General features: G+C 39.7%; 1 protein-coding gene across 2 annotated transcripts in view; it reads left to right on the forward strand.

Moving 5' to 3' along the window:
* Window positions 1–5,190, forward strand: part of LOC122651799 (valine--tRNA ligase, chloroplastic/mitochondrial 2) — a 180,329-nt gene extending 175,139 nt beyond the window's left edge. For both annotated transcript variants that reach the window (XM_043845335.1, XM_043845336.1), the window contains one exon: window positions 5,041–5,190. In XM_043845335.1, coding sequence (XP_043701270.1) covers window positions 5,041–5,169 — 129 coding nt within the window. In that variant the 3' untranslated portion in view covers window positions 5,170–5,190. The remainder of the gene's footprint in view (window positions 1–5,040) is intronic.
* Window positions 5,191–22,866: the final 17,676 nt, after the last annotated feature.

A 22,866-nucleotide genomic window follows, 5' to 3' on the forward strand; every position in this document is an offset into this window, starting at 1 on the left:
AGAACTATATTATAACTATACAAAAGTGTTATAAACACAAAAGAGTGGGGAGATAGCCTGGACTGTCAGGCCAAGATCAAGAGAATGCGCAATCATCACATGCGCACGAAGCGTCGTGCACTTCACACTCCAGCGCCGCAAATTCACCACCAGAAGTAACCAAGTCATCTGAAAAAAAAAATAGGATATCCACAGGGGTGAGCTCCACTGAGCCCAGTAAGAGAAACACACAAGCGAGTGCAAATAGTCCATGATGAATGACCTAGAACTAAGAATGCTTCTAACAACAGTACTAAGTCTCATGAGGTATAAGTGCTACTGTAATAGAATGATAGCCTCAGTCCCGAAAACACATAGCCAGACGTCGGTCACCAGAGCGAAACCATTCTACTACGGTGAAGACCCGCCAGTTCCGGAATGAACACATCGAACCCCAGCAGACCCCCAATGACTAACCCTACTGTTTGTTCCCACAGCGGAGTACACACGCTAACATGGGACAATGAATGGCATTCCGGAATTTACCCTTCGGACCTACCACAGGTTATCAAACACCTCAACCCCTGTTGGTAAGGGTCGTAGCACTGGGTTCATGATAATCCTAACCATATGCATACTATCATGATGACATATAAATCATAATAGATAATACAGCAATTCTGTCCAACAACATCATCATCATAATAAATTCCAAGAATCAAGTAATAAATCCAAATGCAATATGGAAATGCAACCTAAAATCATGCACATCTAATGCAAAGAGGTTAAAGCTAACAAAAATACATGATCAGTGTTATTAATATGATGCATGACATGGCAACCATAACAAACCGAAATTAATTATCACAAACACGCCGAAATTAAAGTCAAAATCCCCTTACCTGATACGATTGACTAGCCTAGGACAAGAAAACTCCAGCAATCCAGACAAGAATAGTCAAGAACAGGCAAAAACAGTCCTAAAATAACAGAAAATATCACATATTAGGGTCAGGAAATAAGCTCAGATCAAACCTAAGCATTGAGGGGCATTTTGGTCCAAAAATGTTGAACCGGATTCAGAGGGCAGATTTGGGGGTTTTGTTCCAATTGCATGGATCTTCACATGCATGGGTCCAATTTCACTTTTTGGACAATTTCTAAGGTGGGTCAATATAAATTTGAGGTTAATTCCAAAAACCACAATTAATTTGGGGGGTTTGGCCAATTATCCCTAATTAGCAACCTAGGGTTTAGTTAATTGGACAATTCAGCTGTGAATTGGGTTACTACAAGTAATTCACAGGTTACAGCCACACCTGAACCAATATTTGACTCAAAAACAGGTTTACATTTGCAGAATTTCTATTATTAAAGCTTGGTTTACAAGCTTTAATGGCAGAATTTAGTTTAGGCATGATTTAGACTTAGGACTAGAGAAGAAAGAGATGGGAGCAACAGGAATTTAAAGGCTTACCTGAAATCAGTAGTGAAATCAATGTGTGGCAGCCTCAGTTTGTGCAGGAAGGACTCCAATTGCACTCCCAAGCTCCAATTCTAAGTGTAGAATCAAAGCCCCAAGGTAAGGCTTGTTTGTTTAGTCAACCAAAAATCTGTTTTCTAAATTAATTTCTTTAAAGTGATTCTAGCTAGAATTATCTCATTAATTGGCTTCTTTTAACTATAAAATGATGTCATATGACATCAGAGGAAATCCCAACTCGGGTAACTACTGGGAACTGGATTCCCCACTGGGGATGCGGGTCCCACAGAGGTAATTTACCATTCTGCCCCTACAATACAACTTAAGTAGAAATACAATATATATATATATACATATAAAATGGGATTCTCACCTATAATTCAGCCTAGAATAGAGTAAGGGTTTCGCAGGCTATCAATCCAGCATGCCAAGCTTATGTGTTGTCTTCCGTTAGACACCTCAGACTCATTAGAGACTAAGTTAGTTGGGTGTTCGGAATGCTTTTATAGACAAGTAATGAGATTGGTCTGAACTTCTTAATCGAGACAGCCCACAACTTAGAGGCTAGCATGGGCATATTGAACCAGAACCTGAAATCACACAGGTTCCAAAAGTTCAAATTTAGCGGGTTTCACAGGTTGGGTTTGGGTAAAAGGAGGAATAGTGGTTAAGGGTAGTCAAGTAGTGTGGACTGGTGGTAAGGAGATGGGGTTTGTGTTAGTGGAGGGGCAAAAGTGGGATAAGGGAGTAAAGGCCGGGTAGAGAGGGAAGAGGGGGTATAAAGTGTTTTGGCTTTCAAAAGTCGTAGGGTACGACAAAGGATTTCCTTGATGGATGGGAACATTGCTAGTTTGGGGGCGGCAAAGAGGTCGGTTAGGGAGAGGAAGGATGGCAAGGGTTAGGAAAGGGGTGGTCGGGGTCAGACGAGGGGGCGGGGGGAGTAGGGGGGATGTGAAGGTTACTTTTTGGGAGGGGGAAAGGCTAGAGCTCTATAGGCCGTCGGGAGCAGCCAGAGTGGCAGGCATGGTCAGCATCGACTCAAAAGGAGTAGGTAACTAGTTACCATCATCTTCAGAGATCGGGTCTTGGAGAACTACGAAGCGGTTGCGATCGACGGTTAGAGCTCAACTAACCAAAGGTTCCGAGGAGAGGTCAGCATACCTGGAGGGGTTGTCGGCTGGTGGTTTTCTTCGAATGGGACGGGTTCTGAGTCTTCTCTGACCACGGGAAGGCTCGGTAGAGCCGTCCTCATTTGGACAGGGCTGTTGGGACGAAGACGTGTTGCCTTGAGTCGTCTCCGTCCGAGGAAAACACTCTTCTCTAAGGGGTCGGCCATTTTTCCAGGGAAAGCTATAGTGGAGCATTGCTTTGTGGGATGACTAAACACTTTGCAGGTGGAGCAGTAGAGGGGTAGCCATTCGTATTAGTTGAGAGGAAGAGAGAATGATTTTGCTTGTCAATAAAACAAAAGCCACCACTTTATTTTTAATTAGAGATCATTACAATAATGGAAATAAAATCCTAGTAGAATCACATGTGCATAATGAACCTGAACACTTTAGTGTATTCGGGTCCAGATCACGGGTCGATGAATCATCTTTCAACCCTCACCATCAAGTTGGTGCATAGATATCTCACATGCCCAACTTGGAGACAATCGGATGGAAGGATTTAATCATTAAGCCTTTTGGTGAAAACATCCAGCCAGTTGATTCTCAGTTGTTAAAAATGGAGTGCAAATCAGACCCTCTTTAATTTTCTCCTTGATGAAGTGTCAATTCTCAACATGTTTTGTCCTATCATGCTGAACGGGGTTATGATCTATGCTGATTGCAGCTTTATTATCATAGTAGAGTCTCATAGGCACTTCTAGTGCTATTCCCAAATCTTGGAGAAGTTTCTTCAACCAAATGAGCTCACAAAGCACTTGTGCTATTGCCCTGTATTCGGCCTTAGCACTGGACCTGGAAACCACGGATTGTTTCTTGCTCCTCCAAGTCACCAAGTTTCCTCCAAGGAATGTACAGTAGCTTGAAGTGGATCTTCGGTCATCAACAAACCCTGCCCAATCAGCATCAGTAAAGGATTCTAACTTCGGATTCCCATTATTTGAGAATAGAACCTTTCTAGGAGTTGACTTTAAATACCGATGAATTCTGTAAACTGCCACAAGATGTACCGTCTTCAGATCATGTAGGAAGCGACTGACAACTCCTACGGCATAGGCGATGTCTGAGTTAGTGTGTACAACATTTGATAATCATGAAATGTATGTCTATTTTTCCAAATGCATATTTAAGTTGTTTTGATTGAATTATGTATGTTCTAGTACTAATTTTGTGTGGAATAGGACATATTAGAGAATGTATACAGTGCATACTACCAAACTAGGGTCCGAAAATCAAACTACCATTTTGGGTGTTTTTTTTTAATATAAGGGTTCTTATATGTTTAGAAGGTCTAAAATTGGGTTTCCTAACAGTTTTGGAATGCGACCACTGAAATTTTGCAGTTTCGCGAATTATTCTTGGAATTATGATTCAGATCGAAGGAGCTAAAACAACCAGGGTAGGCGTAAAGTGACTCTAGGAGAAATGGTGAGGAAAGACATGCATTAGTATTAGCAACAAGTATGGCTTTGAATGAAGCTGATTGGAGAAAAAGGATCCATGTAACAAGGCCATTTAGTTGGGATAAGGCTGATTTGAGTTTAGATTTTTCAATCAGACTTGTTTTAACATCCCCCACCTTATGTAAGGAATAGAAGAACTAGAAACTTGAGTACAATCTGCCTATTTTATGACAAAAGGTTACTTCTTTTTTAACTGGGGTCAGTGCCCTTTGTCAAGGCACATATGCATCTGGCCAGGGTTTCCTTGGCTTGATTTCATGGGCTAGTTGTCCGGGCTTCTTTGACCATTAATGAGCTCATGAGCTTGCTAGCTTGGGATACCTCAGCACCTGTGTGACTTTACCTTCTACCTGTGCCATATGCTGAAGTTTAGATGCAAAGGAGTTGTTACCCATCATTTGGAAGTCAACAAGATCTCTTCATCATTATTGACCAAGTTTTGTAACAAACTAACAACTATTTGGGGCTGGCTGCATCAATCCTATTGCACCCTTCCCCTTTATGTAGTATTATATATTCTATTAAATCACTAGTCTTCAAATCATTGCTCAGTACTGGAACACATATCCTTGTTAATCACATCTGTGTCTACCCAGAGACTTTTGACTTGTTGCAAATGACTCCACATGAGTGACTTCCTAGTCTTCGCTGTACATGTCAAACCTAATATGGTGAAGAATATGTGTTGAACTCCTTACATCGTATTGGATATTTATGTTGTCTGCACTCTTAAAAATTTTGCCTGGAATGTAATTCCAGTCTTCTTTGCATCCATAAGCACCTTTTCATGTGAGAATTTTTGTCCTTACTGAAGCATTGATTGTTGATGTCACCTTGACATCCAGGCCCCCTCCAACACCTTGGGTCATTTAGGCGCTATGACAACTATGGAATGCATGCTTCGCTGGTATCATGACTAATACAATCTTCCTATTTATACTTGCAGTTTGTTGAGAAAGCTCCTGAGGAAGTTGTCCGTGGGGTTAGAGAGAAAGCAGCCGAAGCAGAGGAGAAAATTACTCTCACGAAGAACCGTCTAGACTTCCTTGAATCTACTGTTTTGGTTGCTGAATAAGCTTTAAATTGGTTCTCCATTAACTTTCCCTTGTTAGCCCCATCTGTCCACCATCCCTTTCATGCAATGGATGTAAATCCCATGCCAGCTGAGCAGCATCCATGAGATTTTACATGGTTTTAATGCCGTGGAGGGTAGGATGTCAAACTTGTTTGCCTTATCCGGGGTACACGACCAAAATGAGTTGTCATTCATGCTCAAGGATTTGGATTTTGCGGAATCATAGCATGTTGTACAGGATGGTATCAGCACTCGCAGCTTCTATCATGCCCTGTTGAGGTCATCTGTTGCTATTCCTTAGGCCCAACATCAAGTCTGCTGATCAAACAATCACGCTCCCCCCGGTGATTCAGTAAACTAACTGCAGCACTATAGGAGGCTCAAAAATGTCCGGAAATTTAATTTATTTTCCACTTGAGTAATTATAATTGATTATGGTCACCACTTAATCAACATGACATGAGACTTAGGAGCAGGCTGTGTTGAAAGCACTGTTTGTTACGGAATATCTGAGGACTTGTTCTGTATTCTCCTAGTAATGTTTGGCCTTCTCCCTTTTGTGTGTTTTTGTGTAGATGGGGTGGGGTGGGGGTTTAAGGATTATTACTATTGCCATGCTGTACCTGGAGAAACATCCATTCTTTGTACATTTCAGTTCTGTTAATGTATGGAAAATGAAGGATATTGTGTCAAATGGATCATAAAACGATATGAAAAATTGCCTGAGCAATATGAATGATCTGTGAAGCTTGAATTTAGTTAATAGTAGATGGATATGCCATTATGCCACATGTAAAATTAGAGACTATTTTTATCACATAACCACCATATATGTGGCTTTGTCAATGATTCCTGTAATATACTAATAACCAAACCAGAAGTCACTCTTAAAGCATTAAAACAATGGTTGAAAAATCAGATTTGTCTAGAAATAGATCATGGTGAGATGATGACATCGATGATATGCTTATTAAATTTTAGTGACATGTTGATGTTTATAGGGAAGAAATACATTTGAGGACATTCTTATTGCAGGTTTTCTTGTTGGCCCAACCAGGAAGGGCTCTCTGGTTAGCAGACTTATGTTTTTTAAAACGTAGTAAGTCGGTTGTATGGGGCTGGAGTTTGGTAGTCAGGTCGACCCCAAAGTCCCTGCTGTGCTGCTCACATGTCAAGTTTTAGCTCAAACAGAATTAGTCACTGGAAAAATGAAGCATTGAAGAATAACATATACAATTTCACCATAGTCAATATTTATAAATATTCTAGAATGGGTTTCACGGACTGGGCTGGGTTAGACTTATCTTAGACAGGATAGGGCTTTGCTGGGGATTTTCCAGCCTGAGGTCAAGGTGTTGCCAGTTCAGATTGAGCTTAAGTGACTGCCGGGTAGGCTGGGTTTTCAAATGCTTGGACCAGAGAGAGAGTTTAAAAGAAAAGCATATTGCATGCAAGGTATAGTATAGTGCTTTTCTTTTTGGGACCCGGGGGGGGTGTTGGGGGAAGCTAAAGGTTTCTTACGTGGTCCACTTAAAAAGCCTTGGCATTAAACATCTGTCATGTGGCATATTAGATGGGGTTTAAATTTTGTGGACAAATAAACTCATTTCATCTTTATTCACATTGTCAAATTTTAGCCCAACTAGAGTTTGTCATGCAGCAAAATAGAGCTTTGAATATCCACGACTATGAGAGAGAGTACATAGTATTTGTTGGAGTACTATATGGATGTATAGAGACATAAATGGGGATTACCAATACACATGAAGAGGATATTTGATTGAATTAGGATTTGAAATTTGGCATGTGGCTGATCTAGAATATTTCTCTATTCTATTCAACAATTTTTGTCAGAGTATTGTGGTAATTTGTACGCTTGGTTTGAGGTGTCGGTATCATATCGTTTGTATCGGACAATATATAATGGTTTTGCTAGTTGTCAATCCCGATACCGTGCCAATACTGTATCGGTGACATGGTGCGAACAAGGGGTAAGATAGTCAAAATCCTTTTTTTTTTTTAAGGAAAATCAGGGGCAAATTTATCTGATACGGCCAATCCATGTTGATATCATATCGGTATCTTATCGGTTTTGCAATTGACCCATACCTGATCAAATACATTTAGGGGTGTCAACGGGCCGGGTTTGCCCTAAACCCTAGCTCAACCGTAGGGGTCTTAACCTAAACTGAAGCCCAGTCCGACCTTGCCAGGGCCTAGCATACCCTCAACCCAACCCAACCCAACCTTGCCAGGGTATTTCCCAGTCAGGGTCCCTAATTGGCCTTGAATATATATATGAACTAGATGATCATATTTGGTCAAATACCTAACAACAAACTCCTATGATCCTTTCGTTACGGGATTTTTGAACAAGTTCTGGATGACAACTCTAAAGGTTATTTTATTGATGATGACCTTGATATGGAGTCGCTAATTATGTATCTTACACCGACCGATTTGATATCACCCTTCAATTCAAATTAGCAAAAGCAATGTCTCCTTGCATAATATGGATTCCAAACATTCATGATATGTATCTAAATGAGTCGAATAACTAATTCCTTGATCTATTAGTGAACTATCTGTCCAGGGATTGTGAAAGATGCTCCACTAGAAATATTCTTGTTATTGCTTCAACTCATATTCCCCAAAAAGTGGATCCCGCTCTAAAAGCTCCGAATAAATTAAATACATGCATTAAGATACGAAGGCTTCTTATTCCACAATAACAAAAGCATGTTTTCAGTCTTTCACTAGGTGATTTCACTTGGAAAAGAAAATGTTCCATACTAATGGATTCAAGTTCATAACCATGGCTTCCAATGCACGAGATCTTGTAGCACTTACTAATGAGGTCCTATCAATTAGTATTACACAGAAGAAATCAATTATGGACACTAATACAATTAGATACACTCTTCATAGACAAACTTGGGACTTGCAATCCCAGGTAAGATCAGTTTAGGGTCATGGGATCCTTTTTTATCAGATAGGAAGGGTTGTTACACAAAATGTACTTCTAAGTAATTGCCCCTTAGATCTTATATCTATCTATATGAAAAAGAAATCATGTAAGGAAGGGGATTCTTATTTGTACAAATGGTAATTCGAACTTAAAACGAGCATGAAGAAATTACGATACTTCTTTATCTTTTGAGTTGTTCTGCTAGATTGGTTGCTCAAGATCTTGGTCTCTATCCGGACCTGATGAAAAAAATTGGATCACTTCTTATAGATTTGTTGAGAATGATTCTGATCTAGTTCATGGCTTATTAGAAGTAGAAGACTTTCTGGTGGGATCCTCATGGACAGAAAAAGGTTGTAGTCAGTTTGATATTGATCAAGTGACATTGTTTCTTCGGTCCGAACCAAGGAATCCCCTTTGAGAAAGAGAGAATGTTGATTAAAAGCCTCCAACACCAGTATGCCCAATATCTGTTTGCCCAATCTCTCATGACATTCGAGGTACTCCTCGAGGCTGGACAGCAGATAGAGGAGTCAATTCTTGTCGATCAATTACCCACGGTTGGGAAATCAATGCCTAGCACTAGTGGAACTTGAAAGGCATTCCCAACCCGAACTACAGAGGTGAATGTAGTAGCCTCTCAACCATTGTCTCCCCCATCTTCATCAGCACCATTCACACTTGATGCACCTGCCTCACGGCAAAGAAAACCGTTTGCGGACTCAGATATGCCCTTAAGTATTGTATTGTCTAAATTCTTCAAGGAAGGGTTGACAACAAAGTTGATCCCTGACCTATCTATGATCCTCCGCTAAAATGGTACAATCCTGATCTATTATGCGTGTATCATACGCAAAAGGGGCATGCCACGAATTTATGTTTTGCACTAAAGCCATCCAAGACCTGTTAGATCAAAAAAATTTTGAAGTACATCGTAGTTATCTAGTGAACGTCATGACTAATCCTTTTGCCCCACCTCTAACAATTAATGTGATGGAGGAGGACAAAGCATCAGTTGATCCTTCTATCCTTATCCTTCCCCTAATCAGTACCATCTTCATCAATGATGGGGAAGATGAGAATGAGGATCTAGAAATAGAAAACCTCGCTGCCCAGTTCGATATGAAAGTATACTTTGAGTTGCCAGACTGTGAGTGTGACCCAATAGAATTTAGGAGTGAGAGGGCTAAGAGATTTGGCCATTTGTATATATACATGCTCAGTCCAAGGCCTCAACTCAAGCCCGGCCCAGCCCTGCCAGAGCCAGGAAAAGCCTCAACGCAGCCCAACCCTCTGTTGATCCTAGGCCTGGCCCAGCCCAACCCATCCCAGCCTCAGGGCGGGTTAGAATGGGCTCAGGCTGACCGGGTTTTTTACACCCGTAGATAACATGCACTAAAACCATGTTTGTACAATACAAACAAAACTATTAGCCGTGTTTGGGAAGTGAGAGTTCCCTCTCTCTCTCTCTCTCTCTCTCTCTCCCTCTCAAAGTTCGTACAGTGACTTTTTTATTTTTCATAAAAGGTTCGTACACAACTATGGTGTCATGAGTCATGACCCACCATCACCCAAAGAACAAATTGATCTCTAGCTAACTTTTCCTTACAGCTATACCGCAATGATGGATTACATAATACATATTCCACATGCAAAGACATAATTTTGTAGTAATTAATTAAAAAAACAAAAAACAAAAAAAAAAACATTATTTGATGGCTTTTGAAAGAAACAAAATTCATAACATAAATCATAATAGGGAAAAAAAAAACCCAAGCTGGGAGTGTGCCTCCTGCGCCGAGATGCAAAAGGATGCAAGGGCCTGCATGATAACACTTCTGATATTCTTTATTTTTCTGGGAACAAAAAAATGGTAGAAATCTGTCTGTTAACATCGGTTCATTTTTTTGTTCCTAGGAATGAACGTGACCAAAAAATAGCTGAGAAATAGAAGACAAGGAGCTCTAATTTGTAACTTCTCTATTAAGGAAATAATGGGGTGGGGATGTTCGACCGATCTCCACGACTCTGATCTCTAAGACAAACCTTTGCCGCCGCCACCTCCTCCACCACTGCCTCCACCACCTCCTCCACTGCCACCACTCCTTCACCACTCCTTCACCATTTCCACCATTGCCACCTCGTTCTCCATCACCACCACCACCATCTCCATCACCACCACCACCTTTACCACCACCACACCTCTACCGCCACAACCTCCTCCACCATTGCTACCCCACTGCCACCACCACCACCGCTATCACCTCCACCACCGCCGCCACCGCCACCACCACCACCATCATCATTACCTCTACCATCTCCTCCACTACCACCTCCACCACCATCACCACCACCATCACCATCATCTCCACCGTTGCCACCACCACCACTACCTCCATCTAATTTTCAGGTATGCAATGACATTTTTGAAAATTTATCGAAGTTCTAAAAACAAAAGTTCTTATGCATAACAAATGCATTTCTGTGTCTTTTTCTAGTCCAGAAATAGAATTTACTATGCATTACCAAACACGTTTCTTTGTCAATAAATTTGGCCCAGTAATAGAAATAGAAAAAGTTACTTCTGGAATAAAAACATGGCCCAAAAACAGAAGTGTAATCATGCAAGCCCAAAATGATCATCCCCGCCTCCATAAATGTCAAAAACACACCTCTATAGATGTTCCCACATGCTGTGATTGGCTCCCACACGCTGTGATTGGCCCCCAAGCTGGCGCAAGGGCCACGCTAGACAAAGATCCCTCTCCCATCATAATAACACCACATGTCCACATATATAAGGGGAGTAAACTCCACTGATCGGTTGATCGATCATAACACACTCAAAAACTTCCACTAAATAAGGAAATCATTCGATATAAAAACTAATAATATATATAGGGGAGCTTTCGTTGTGGCGGAGCACAAGGGCTATGCGCGCACGGAATCCAATGAGAGTGTTGTGCTTTGGCATCTTGGTGGGTGGGATTTCTACCTTTCATCTGGGGTGGGGTGGTCATTTTGCTCCCAACTATGTTTGGGCGTCCCCTGCGCTCCCCACAGAGAACGCAGGGAGAGAGAGAGAGAGTGATTTAATGACTAAGAGAGAAAGAATGCTACCTGAGCGGTATGATATGCAACTCCTATGCTAAGACATAGGGTCGCATGAAATGATTCTCACACCCCATGAAAAGGCAAAAATTTCCAAAGATACCGTAGTCATTGCGCACAATCATCTGTCTGGGGGCTAGAACTGCACTCCACACGCGCCGAGGTAGCAATGATTAAATATTTCCTTCAAAAAGGCCGAACTAGAAAAGGATGTCTCAAAGGTGGCCCCAAAAGAAAAATGAATGTTGGTGCCAATTTGCCAATTTATTGATTAATATCCGAAAAGCAAAGTACAAGATTGAATGGTGTCATCTCTTGTTCTCTTCCAAGCGATTCCCTCCATTTGAGGGCAATGCTTTCCCACTCACGCCACCATGTCGTTTTCTAATGCATGCGCCATGCAATAAACTAAATCATTAAATACTAAACCAAAAGATTTGAAAATGATGTTCATTAATATCTACTAAATTCAAGATTAAAAGAGACCTCATGGGTAGAGATAGATATTCACTTCCTTTTATTGATTTTGAGGATATTTTGTAGAAAGTATGACTATATGCCTGCCTCCTTTCTTCTTCCTTCTTCTTCTTAAAGAAACAAAATGTTCTATGTGGGGTCGGAAGAAGAAGCCTTCTCGACAATATTTTGAGGAAACCAAAATAATTTTATGGTAAATATTATTTCTTAAATTTACTAATAATATATTGAATGAAATTTTTAATAGGGAAAAAGAAACGATCAAGTATCACGATCTGTGGATGCTAATACCGACCCGGATCGGCTGAGACTACTACTCAAACCATTCTCCCAAGTAAAAAGGCAATAATCATTAACCTTTGATATATACAAAGTTTCAATTGAGGATATGATCAAGTAAGGGTGTTAATCGGTTTAGTTTTGATTCGGTTTAAGAAACAAATGTAGCAATCAAAATCGAATCGAACCAATAATAGGAATACATTTTCAAAATCAAAACCAAATCGATTTGGCTTGGTTTTGGTTTCAATTCTTATTTGGGTTTGAATTCAATTTCTTAGTGGGTTTTAATTTGGTTTCATATTTAATTTATGTCCTATTTTAAATGTTTGGGCCAACTTTTTTACATGTTCAACAGTAAAAAACCTTATTTGTTATGATCATAGTCCACCAAACTTTTCCAAACACTAAAATGGAAAAGAATTTATCATCCAAAATTGATTATTTTTACACGGTTCCTTATCTATTTGAAAATAGGTAATTCGGTTTGATTTAATAATTTTAGGCATGAAACCGAAACCGAATCGAACCTAGAAAAGATTCCAACTTTGGAAACCAAAACCGAATCGATTTAGTTCGGTTCGATTGGGTTTGATTTTAAACGGCCAATTTTGTCTTCAATTTTCAGTTTTGGTTCTAAATCGACACCCTTCTGATCAAATAACAAGTTTCGTTAAGTAATAATATCACAATTATTACTAACAAAATCTCTTCCATCTCATTATTAATTGAAAAGAAAAGATATAATAATAAATGAGAAACCCCAAGGGGTAGCGCAATTGGTAAGGGACAAGGCCTAAGGAAGCTGAAGGTCCTGAGTTTGACTCCGCCTCCCCCCTTGGGGCCACCCGCTTGAGAAGAAACTCCCTGGTGAACATGAGGGCCCCAATATCTCCCGGTTCATGTGTGTTGCGGGGTCATGCACAAGCCTTGGGGGAATTAGTCGGCTAAAGGCCGGATACCTTCAGGTTCCCAAAATAAATAAATGAGAAATGTAGTTGCAATTTTTGCCACACATGACATGCCATATGGATGAATCTAAATCATGGTTTTAGGTGTTGGTTTTGGGATTGGCTGTATTCGTCAGTTTATATTGGTATCAATTGAAACTTGACATCGATTCCCAGTCGATCTTGTATTGATGTAATGGTATGAACACGGATCATGTTCTTGTACAGGTACTGTTCAAGGCCCTCCAGGGCGAGTCACATGGAATCCACTGTGGAACCCACAGGAGGAGTGGATTCCATGTAATTGGCCCTGGAGGGCATTGGACGGTACTTATACAAGGACATGATACGGTCTCTAACAGTATGAACCAAGGGTAAAGGGATTAAAAAAATGATATTTTTCAAAAAATCAGAACAAAACTGTCTAATACGTGGATTCACATCTGATCCGTATTAGTTTCCAAGGTGATTGATACAGATCTTATTAACGTGAATTTAAATCATGATCTAAAATAGGGACAAGACACCACTACGTAATATGTATTGATCGATTGTGAACTTTAAGACCCGTATAACTTCAATTATATGATTCAATTGAGTTGAAAAGGTGTCATTGCCTTGGTGCTTAGGCCAAAGTAATCTTTTTCAATTCTTAAAAGCGTGCAGTGTGATAATGCTAAGTGGAGATGTCAACACTTGACAATTCGGACATCCAACGGTCTGAGATTACTGACATCCAACGTTGGATGTTCGACCAGCCAAGTGTCGACATTCCACCTAGCACTATTGCACTGCACGCTTTTTGAAACCGAAGAAAATTACCTTTTGAACTTTTAAATTCTTAAACCACACACTTCTCAAAAAGAAAAAAATTGATGCTTGTATAGCACAATTTTTTTGTCGACAATTGTTCTAAGAGTTAAAAGTTTCTTCTTTTCTCTATTTTCACGATTTCCATTTTTAGATTTTGAACTTACGATATAAGCCAAACCAGCTTCTTAATGTATCAACTATCAAAGATGGAGATGTAGATCATGGCTATGTCTCACCGCACAAGTCTTTTCATATCATATTAAAAACCAAATTTTGTTCACATTCCCCTTTAAAATATTTTGTTTGGACAAATTTATGTTTTATTATCCAAAAAGAATATTCTGGTCCAGTCCCTATAGTTTATCCATTATAAATAAGCACACAGATCCTCGCTTTTGTATTGAGTAATGTCACTTTGAAAATTCTTAGACAGACATATCTTTTATGTGGGCTCATGAGGGGTAGTGTTAATAGACATGAAAGTGACCAATATAAAGTTAAGAGTCCTACCCATAGTTAGTAAGTTCACGTATTAATTGTCGTACCCGATTATATAATTTAAATTTTTGAGTCTTACCGTATTCTAAGGGGTAGCTTAATTCCTCAACTTTTAAAAGCAATCGTATTAATCACCATATTAAATGTCGTAATAATTGTTGTATTAATACATATTTATGTATTTTAATTTTTTTAAACTAAATAAAAAACTAAAACCTAAACCTAAATGCCGTATTAATTGTTGTATTAATACATATTTGTGTATTAATCACCATATTAATTGATTGTCTATTCTCTTTTTTTTTACTAATACATGCTATTATTTGCTATGGTAGATTGTAGTTGATGGCATTTGTTTTGATAGACATGGTTAAACTTAATTAATATTAAAGATCAAAGAATGAGAAATGATTTCAAATTGGAAAGTCATATTTTTTTGATAATAAAACATAAATTTAATTGCAAAAATCAATTTTACAAGGAAAAATTTAAAAATATGCATTTTAGGGAAAATCTACCTATCAAAACTATGAGTGCAACTAACTATGAGTCCTACCTAAAAAAAAAAATTTTAAAAATAGCAAGGGAAAATCTAGTATTTCTCTTAATTATGGGAGAGGGATCTATATATTGGTGGTATATAATGGAATTTTACACATTAGCATTCTATTGACCGTTAAATAAAATAGAAAAAATTTTAATTGTCCATGTACAATTGTATCTCTCTTCCTCCACCTTCATTGCACATTGCATCTCCCCCACCCACCACTGCAACCAACCAACCGCTACCCCTGCATCTCCCCCCCCCCTCTCTTTCTCCCCTGCTCCTGACTTGACTCACCCCACCCCCTCTCATTGTCCTTCCATGCCTGCCGACCTCACCCCACCCTACCCCACCCCCTGCTGTCCTCGTAGGAATGAACATCAATTTGGCCTCGATATCTAATTGATCGGCATATAATAGCCTTGAAATCTATTTGCAGATTGAGGGAAGCAACAAACGGTTTTTCGATCAATCCATTGAGAGGAACATAGGGTTGTATGAGAAAGGAGGGAAAAAAAGGGATTCAAGGAATGGCCTTGCAATAAAAAACGTGATTATGTTTTCCTCATCGTTTAATGCTCACGGACATCGATTAAACGACATTGCCATCGAAATTCGTAGCAGAATTATAATTCCAAGCTACCTTGCCCGTTACTTCATCAAAGCCCGAAATTCAATTATGTTTCCTAGGTGATGCTGAGAGGGGGTGAATTAGTGTTGTTAAAAAATTTTTTAAAAACAATCTCTAAATTCCATTGGCATCGATGCAGAAGACTTCAAGGAAGCCTAATTGGTCGGGCCAATTACCAATCTCACGCACAAGCGTATGCTCGATTACCTAGCGACCATAGTATGGTCAGGTTTACCAAACAGTGCACACCCACTCTGTAAGTCACATGCACTCCAAAATATCCAGTAATATAAAGAACATGCATAGACACCAAATATATGTGGTTTGGCGAAGATGCCTATGTGTATGGAGGAATACCCAAATAGGGTTTCATATTTTCCCTATATACTACTCAATTTTTCAATCGCTACAACGACTCAGGAACTACAATCCCTATTTTGGTTTGTGCAACAACCCTAAACACTAGACAAGCAAAAAATTATGAGACTCAAGGTGTGACCTTTCAGTAAAAAACGTGATTATGTCTTCCTCATTCAATGCTCACGGACATTAGTTGATTAAATGACATTGCCATTGTGGTTCATAGCAGAACTATAATTCCAAGTTCCCTTGTCCATTACACCATCATCAAAGCCTGGAATTCGATGATGTTTCCCAGGTGACGCTAAGAGGGGGGTTGAATCAGTGTTGTTCAAAAAAAATTTCAAAAACAATCCCTAAATTCCAACCCTATGTTGACTTCGATGAATAAGATTTCAAACAAATCTGATTGGCCAGGGCAATCCCGTAATTACTAGTCCCACGCACAAGTGCATGTACGTCTACCTCGCAACCACAATATGGCCAGGTCAACCAGACAGTGCACACCACACCCACCATGCAAGTCACACATACTCCAAAATATCCAATAATATAAAGAATATGCATAGACACTAGATATACGTGGTTCAACAAAGATGCCTACGTCCACGGAGGAATACCCGAATAGGGTTCTGTAATTGCCCTATGCACTACTCAGTTTTTTAATCGCTACAACGACTCAGGAACTACAATCCCTACTTTGGTTTATGCAACAACCCCAACCCTAGACAAACATGCACTTGCTAGGTTCACAATAATCAAATATAAACTTCAAATCCCACCCAAAACATTCAACTCTAGGTTTCTCAACAAGAAACGAAAACCTAGAGCAAGAATTAGGGACTTGGAAATGCGAATTACCTCAACCTGAGTAATCCCATTGGCGACTCTCCCCCAGTGTGTAGGAATCAAACCTTCAAGTAGGGTTTCTCAGATCTATAATACCTCTCATTGGGTGTTCCCACACTCAACAGGGTCTCTGGAGTCAAATCAGTACGTTGTATGCTACTCTAGTACACAAATCGAGAAAATCATCATTGAAGCATTCTCTGTCGAATCTATGTTCTCTATGTATTTTTCTTCATTTTCATCTGTGCAGGGACGTCCACTCGTTTCTATGAGCGCACAACACTTCGTGGATCACAAATGAAGTTACAACGAGTGAGATATCCCAATTTCAGTGAAACCCTACGATCAGGGGCAAAATTGTAATTTTAAGGGTAATTCACGACAGAAACAAAATCTTTCATGTTTCACGATGTTTACCTCGAATTTTGAATTTTCCCAAAAATAGAAAATGCTCAGAATGTTGTGAGCTACTGGAATACACATTTGTTTGCCTGAAAAACTTCCAGTAGCTACCTTAAACTCATCCACACTCTCCCAATTTGCTTTATTTTTGCGTAGTCACAAAGAAATCGCCATACTCCTCTGTCTGAGATAAAAAAAGACATGAAACCAGTTGCGTTGGAATCATGACTGGACAAACTACAAATTTTATGCAGAACACTTCTTCAAAATATTCTATTAAGTCTTCTTATATTGGATCAGAACATGTTGCCACTGTATGAACCTATGAAATAGACACTTTTATTGAACAGGACCTTCCCCTGCTGCTTCCAACCACTGCCAAAGCCTATGTAATGTTGTAATACACTGCCAAATATCATCCACCATTCCAGGTACCTTTGTAACCCTATAAAATTACCACAAGGCCCTTGCCATTGCCGTTTGACTCTTTGACTTTCCCAGAGCTACCAAATCATTGTAGAATCACTATGTACTACTTGTTTAACCGTTTGACTTCCCCATAGCTACCAAATCACTGTAGAATCACCATATACTACCAAAATATCACTGGGTGCCAAATCGTTGCCAACAATGACAACACTTTCTTCAATGGTCTAACAGAATGTAAGTATTTCATATTAGAACTCATCACTCTGTCGCTGCACTTCTCCCCTTCTACCACTCTGCGCCCTACCTCACCTTCATTCCTCTTAACTTGTCTATAGAGTTATTGGTTTTTATTGACTATTGAATGTGAGTTTTTAAAGCTTTGGATGATTTTCAGAATCTCAACTTAATTTCGTTATTTACCAAAAAGAACAAAAAAATTAACTACTCCATTCGAAGGTGTGAACGTTTCTTGCTTCTAGTCTTTATTCTAAGTTTCACAATTCTCACCTTTGATACATGGATTTGAATTATTGTTTCATTCGTTTAGGAGTGAAGATGGTGGAAAGAAGCCTGCTTTGGTTGGTGGGGTCAGGGTTTGGGAAATATGAAGAAAGGAAGGCATAATGATTAAAATGGTTACCGTTGGATAAAAGGGTTTAAATGGTTAGCGTTCATTAAGGAAACCCATCCAGTGAGTCTGATTCTGTCCAAGAGGGAAAGAGAGTAGGCAAGGCAACATCGTGAAGACACGAAGTAAACAGAAGGAAATGGTGAAATGCAAGAGTCTCCCTCACTTAAGGGATTATAACAACATACAAGTTGAATGGCTAAGATGCGAAGAGAAGGATCCAACAATCAGTAAAATGCTAACATGTAAGATTCTATTACATCATGCTAATGTGTACATCATTTTCCCTTGTCTTTTATATGGGAAATGATCCATGCATGAAGTAATGATGTAGGATGCTTTTTCCGTGTCCCCTTCACATTTTGACCATATAGGCTTTGCAGTGATACTCTCTTTCCTCCTTGGTTCCATGTTGATGAAATTGTATCTTACACTGTGATTGATATGGCTTGGGAGATTTTTCCCACTAGTGAAGTGGGAAATATTCCTCCTTTATCTTAATAATATTCTCTAGCCTTCTTCACTGAGGGTTCTGTGTATCCCTATACATTGATGGTTGAATTAGAATAATTTTGTATTATTATCTTGACTTAACTACTAAGTTTAATAAGAGATCATTCCATAAGGAAAACAATATAAAATATTGAATGTTTCATATGATTTCCAACTAGCTTGGAAATAGAACCAGTTGGCGTTGGATTCCATTGTCAACTCCATGTTCCTTTGAACCTTGGCTAGCTTCAAATAACAGAGATCCTAGAAGGTCATGGGATCGATTCTTTTGCTTTAACTGAGATAGGGGTAAGGACTTAAGAAAGAGGAGTCAATATAATATAACTTTTATCGAAAGAAAAAATAAAGAGCTAAGATATTCTAGTCCAGTGCTATATGGGATGGTAGCCATGGGACTTTGATCCATCCTTTTTCTTTTTGCTCGATTAGGGAATGCGGTGAAGTTAAATATAAAAGTAAATTGATGCCACCAGTGTTATTGGATCAATGTTTTAAAGAGTGAAATCGGGATCTGGATTAGTTCTGGTTGCTCAAAATCACTTGAATATGTCCCAAATCGACCACAGTTATATCGGTTTGGAATCAACAAGCGAATCGGCCATTAAGAAAAAACCAAAACAAAACTAAAATATCATGACGTCTAGAAGACTGTCTCCCCTTCTCCACTCTCTTTGGTGGCTGTTGCTGAAACTTAACTTCGGCGACTACAAAATCTCCCTCCCTTTCTGTGTCTCTTTGCGACGGATACCCCCTCTATCTCTCTCCCTCTTTGGCTCCCCCACCTCTTTTCTCCTCCCCATGCAAAACCCTTCATGGCCCTACCCCGTTCTCTCTCTCTCTCTCTCTCCATCCTTGTCCTCCCTTATCCTAGCATCCAGAGGCTCTTACAACTAGACATCATAGGATTGAGTCCCAAGTCACTATCCCTACAAAGGCTACTAAACTCTATTCAAAGCTCATTGGTGCCTTTGCATGCAGGGTTTAAAGAGTTGAGATCGAATCAATCAAATCGGATGTAACTGATCCTAATTCCTATTGTTCTAGCTCGGGGATAGGTGGATCGTGTAATGTTGGCCGATCCAGCCGAACCACAGCTATGAAAATCCAGCAACATGATGAACTTGTGGCCAACATGCATCAACATGATGGACACATGTCACCATCTTGTGAATTAATAAAAAAAAGAAAAAGAAAGAAAGAGCAACTAGAGCTAACCAAAGGAGGCAGGGGAGGGATGCAACCTGCATATCCTTGTAGGAAATACTCTCAATTGAATGTAAACAAAGAAAGTACACAAACCTTACAAGCCTCTCAATATTGTAAGCTGCAATGAACAAGGTACACAAACCTCACATGTTGAATGTAAACAAAAAGATTGCCAATTAGCTTACCTAGGATAACTTAGGACATACCAACAATCGTTGTAGATTCTGACACTACCTAACAAGCTTGATGAGATCTACACCTTGGATAAGAGCATTACTCAACTTCAATGATGTGAGTTCAAAACAAACATGGTAGATAGATGGAAAATAAGCAAGAACCACTTTACCTAGAATCCAAAAAAACTTTTAAGCTCCATGCAGCCTGCAAAGGTACCCACGAGCTTGAGTAGAGTCAATGGCCTTTGTTGGGGATAGTGAAATGGGACTCCTTCATGTGATGTCCGAGTGTAAGAGCCTCTCGAAGTTGGGGTTTGCAAAGGGGTCGGGGATTTGCAGCGGGCAGGGCCAAAGGAGTTGCAAAAATGGGAGAGAGAAAAAGAGGGGGAGTGTAGAGAGAGAGAGAGAGAGAGGAGGGAGCGAGAATCAAAGAGATGGAGTTTTCTAGATGTCGTGATATTCTAGTTTTGGTTTGATTTTGTTTTGCTTTTCCCTTCCTTTTAAAGGCCGATCCAATGACTGATTCCAAAATGATTTGATTGTGACCGATCTGGACTAATTATGATCTGATCGGGTTAGATTGGAATCAACCAGGATCAAATCGATTATGCTCTTTTGCTCGTAGAAGGTGGTCTCTACTTATCTTTCAACTATCTATCTTGTTTGTATAGGATGCACACCATTGAAGTTGGGCTATACTACTATCCAAAGCTCATCAACCTTGTTAGCCAATGTCAAAATTTGTAGCGATTTCGAGCATGTCCTGAGTGATTATGTGGAAACTAATTGTCATTCTTTTGTTTACATTCAACATGTGAGGTTTGATTGTGTACCTTGTTTGTTGTAGTCTGCAAGATTGTGAAGTTTGTGTATCCACTTTTGTTTACATTCAACTGAGAGTATATCCTGTAACAACTTGCAGGCTGCATTCGTCTCCCTCCGATTCCTTTTTTTTTTTCCCTTTCTAATTCACAAGATGATGACACATGCCCATCATGTTGTCATGTTGTTGCATGTTGGCCACATGTCTGTCATGTTGCTAGATTTTTATAACAATAGATCAAATGAATTGGTTGGATTGATCGATCTGAGTTAGATCAACTCACATTACTCGATCCACTTATCCAAAGTTGGAATGATAGAAATCAAGATTGGTCATAGTCGATTGCGATTTGGCCAATTCGACCAATACATCAAATCCGATTGTAAATCATTAAACCCTAGAAGTGGAGGACTTTATTTTTTTTGGGGTAAGAATCATGGTTCATAACTCGCATTGGATCAGTATCCACCTAGATCGATCCCGAATAATGACCAATCCTGCTCGATATTAGTGGATTGTTCCTTGGATCAGTAGGTATCAGTCATTACGATTCTAAAACGGTTTATAATCTCGAAATCAAATCGGCCATGATTTTTCAATTTACTTTTCATAATTTTTTACTTTTTTTTTACCACTATTAGTTGATACAGGAATCAATGTAGCAAAATCCTATTTTTAATAATGTTTTACCGATACAACAATTTTGATCGATACGAATCAGTATCTACCCTGAACAATCTCGAGATCGATCCTGGTATTATGAACCATGGTAAGAACTAAGAACCCTAGAAGTGGAGATGCCAACACATAGTGGAGTAGTGGACCCATCCAACTCATTCCGAAAATTAGGATATGTTCGGATGCCAAGAAAATAAAATAAAATAAAATAAGAATCGAAATATCTTTGAATATGAGGCTAGGTTTGGTTGACAAGAAATGGATAGAAAGGAAAAGAAAAAAAATTCAATTTTTTGTTTTCGAATTTGAGAAAAGAAATAGACACAAAAATCAATTATTGAATCATCCTGATTTTTGTCTCATTATTATTATTTTTTTTCTAGGCCATCCAAACATAGCCTTAAAGGCTTGTAATGTACCATCGCTTTGGGTTTCCCTTCTTTTCGCCGCTGTGAGTTTTAGTCCGTCGCCGTGCGTGTTCCTTGTTCGCCTTAGTGTGTGGTATTTTGTCCGCCTTAGTGTGTGTTTCCCTCTCTCCCTGTTTCTCCACAGCTCTTCCGCCATGACTATTGGAACCTCCAACAAAGAAGATGCCGCCACTACTGATGACGACGATGACGGCGACGGACGAAGATCATCATCCTCTTTGGTCATCTCCTTCTTGATCTATTTCCATCACTTGGCCCTCCTCTTCTCCTGTATGCTCCGGTGTCTCGCTCCAAATCTCAACGTGCTCAACGATACAAACGGTTTGAAGCTGAGCGAGTTGGACGTGATTGGAGCCTTAGTGTATACCCTTTTGGTGCAGATGATGGACGATGCAGACTCAAAGGCTTGCTCTTCAGCAACAAGAGAAGCGAGATTTACGAGGCACTCCCTTCATTCGTCTGAAAGTTTCGGTGCATCAGCGCCTCCAGCTTTGACTCTACCTAGACTGTGGACAACCCACGATAAGGAAGCCTACGATTTCGTATGGGGCGGCGTCTCCAACGTTGGCTCTAGTAGGTTCTTCGACCTGCACAACCTGGAGGAGAAGGTGTCGCTGTTGGTGTTGGCTTTGGGGCAGGACGAGTCCTGCACGGCTGAGAGTGTGGCCATGACCCCTAAGGGCTCCACCCTGCTGGTGTTGATGAGTGATGGGCCTACTCTGTGTTTGATTAGAGTCTTTTGCCATTGTCAGCCAAAAATTCCTATTGTTGTACTCCAAAGTTATGTTGTAATGTCCAGAATCTATGTGGGAGACTTTTCTATTTTCTTGTTTTTACGTGTTTGAAAGTGAAGCCGATCCGGGTGCTTGTGGCACCGAGTTTATCATCGGCTGTGATACTCTAGTCGCCATCCAATCTTCACCAACCCTCTCCG

Source organism: Telopea speciosissima, chromosome 2, assembly GCF_018873765.1.
Source record: "Telopea speciosissima isolate NSW1024214 ecotype Mountain lineage chromosome 2, Tspe_v1, whole genome shotgun sequence".
Lineage (NCBI taxonomy): Eukaryota > Viridiplantae > Streptophyta > Magnoliopsida > Proteales > Proteaceae > Telopea > Telopea speciosissima.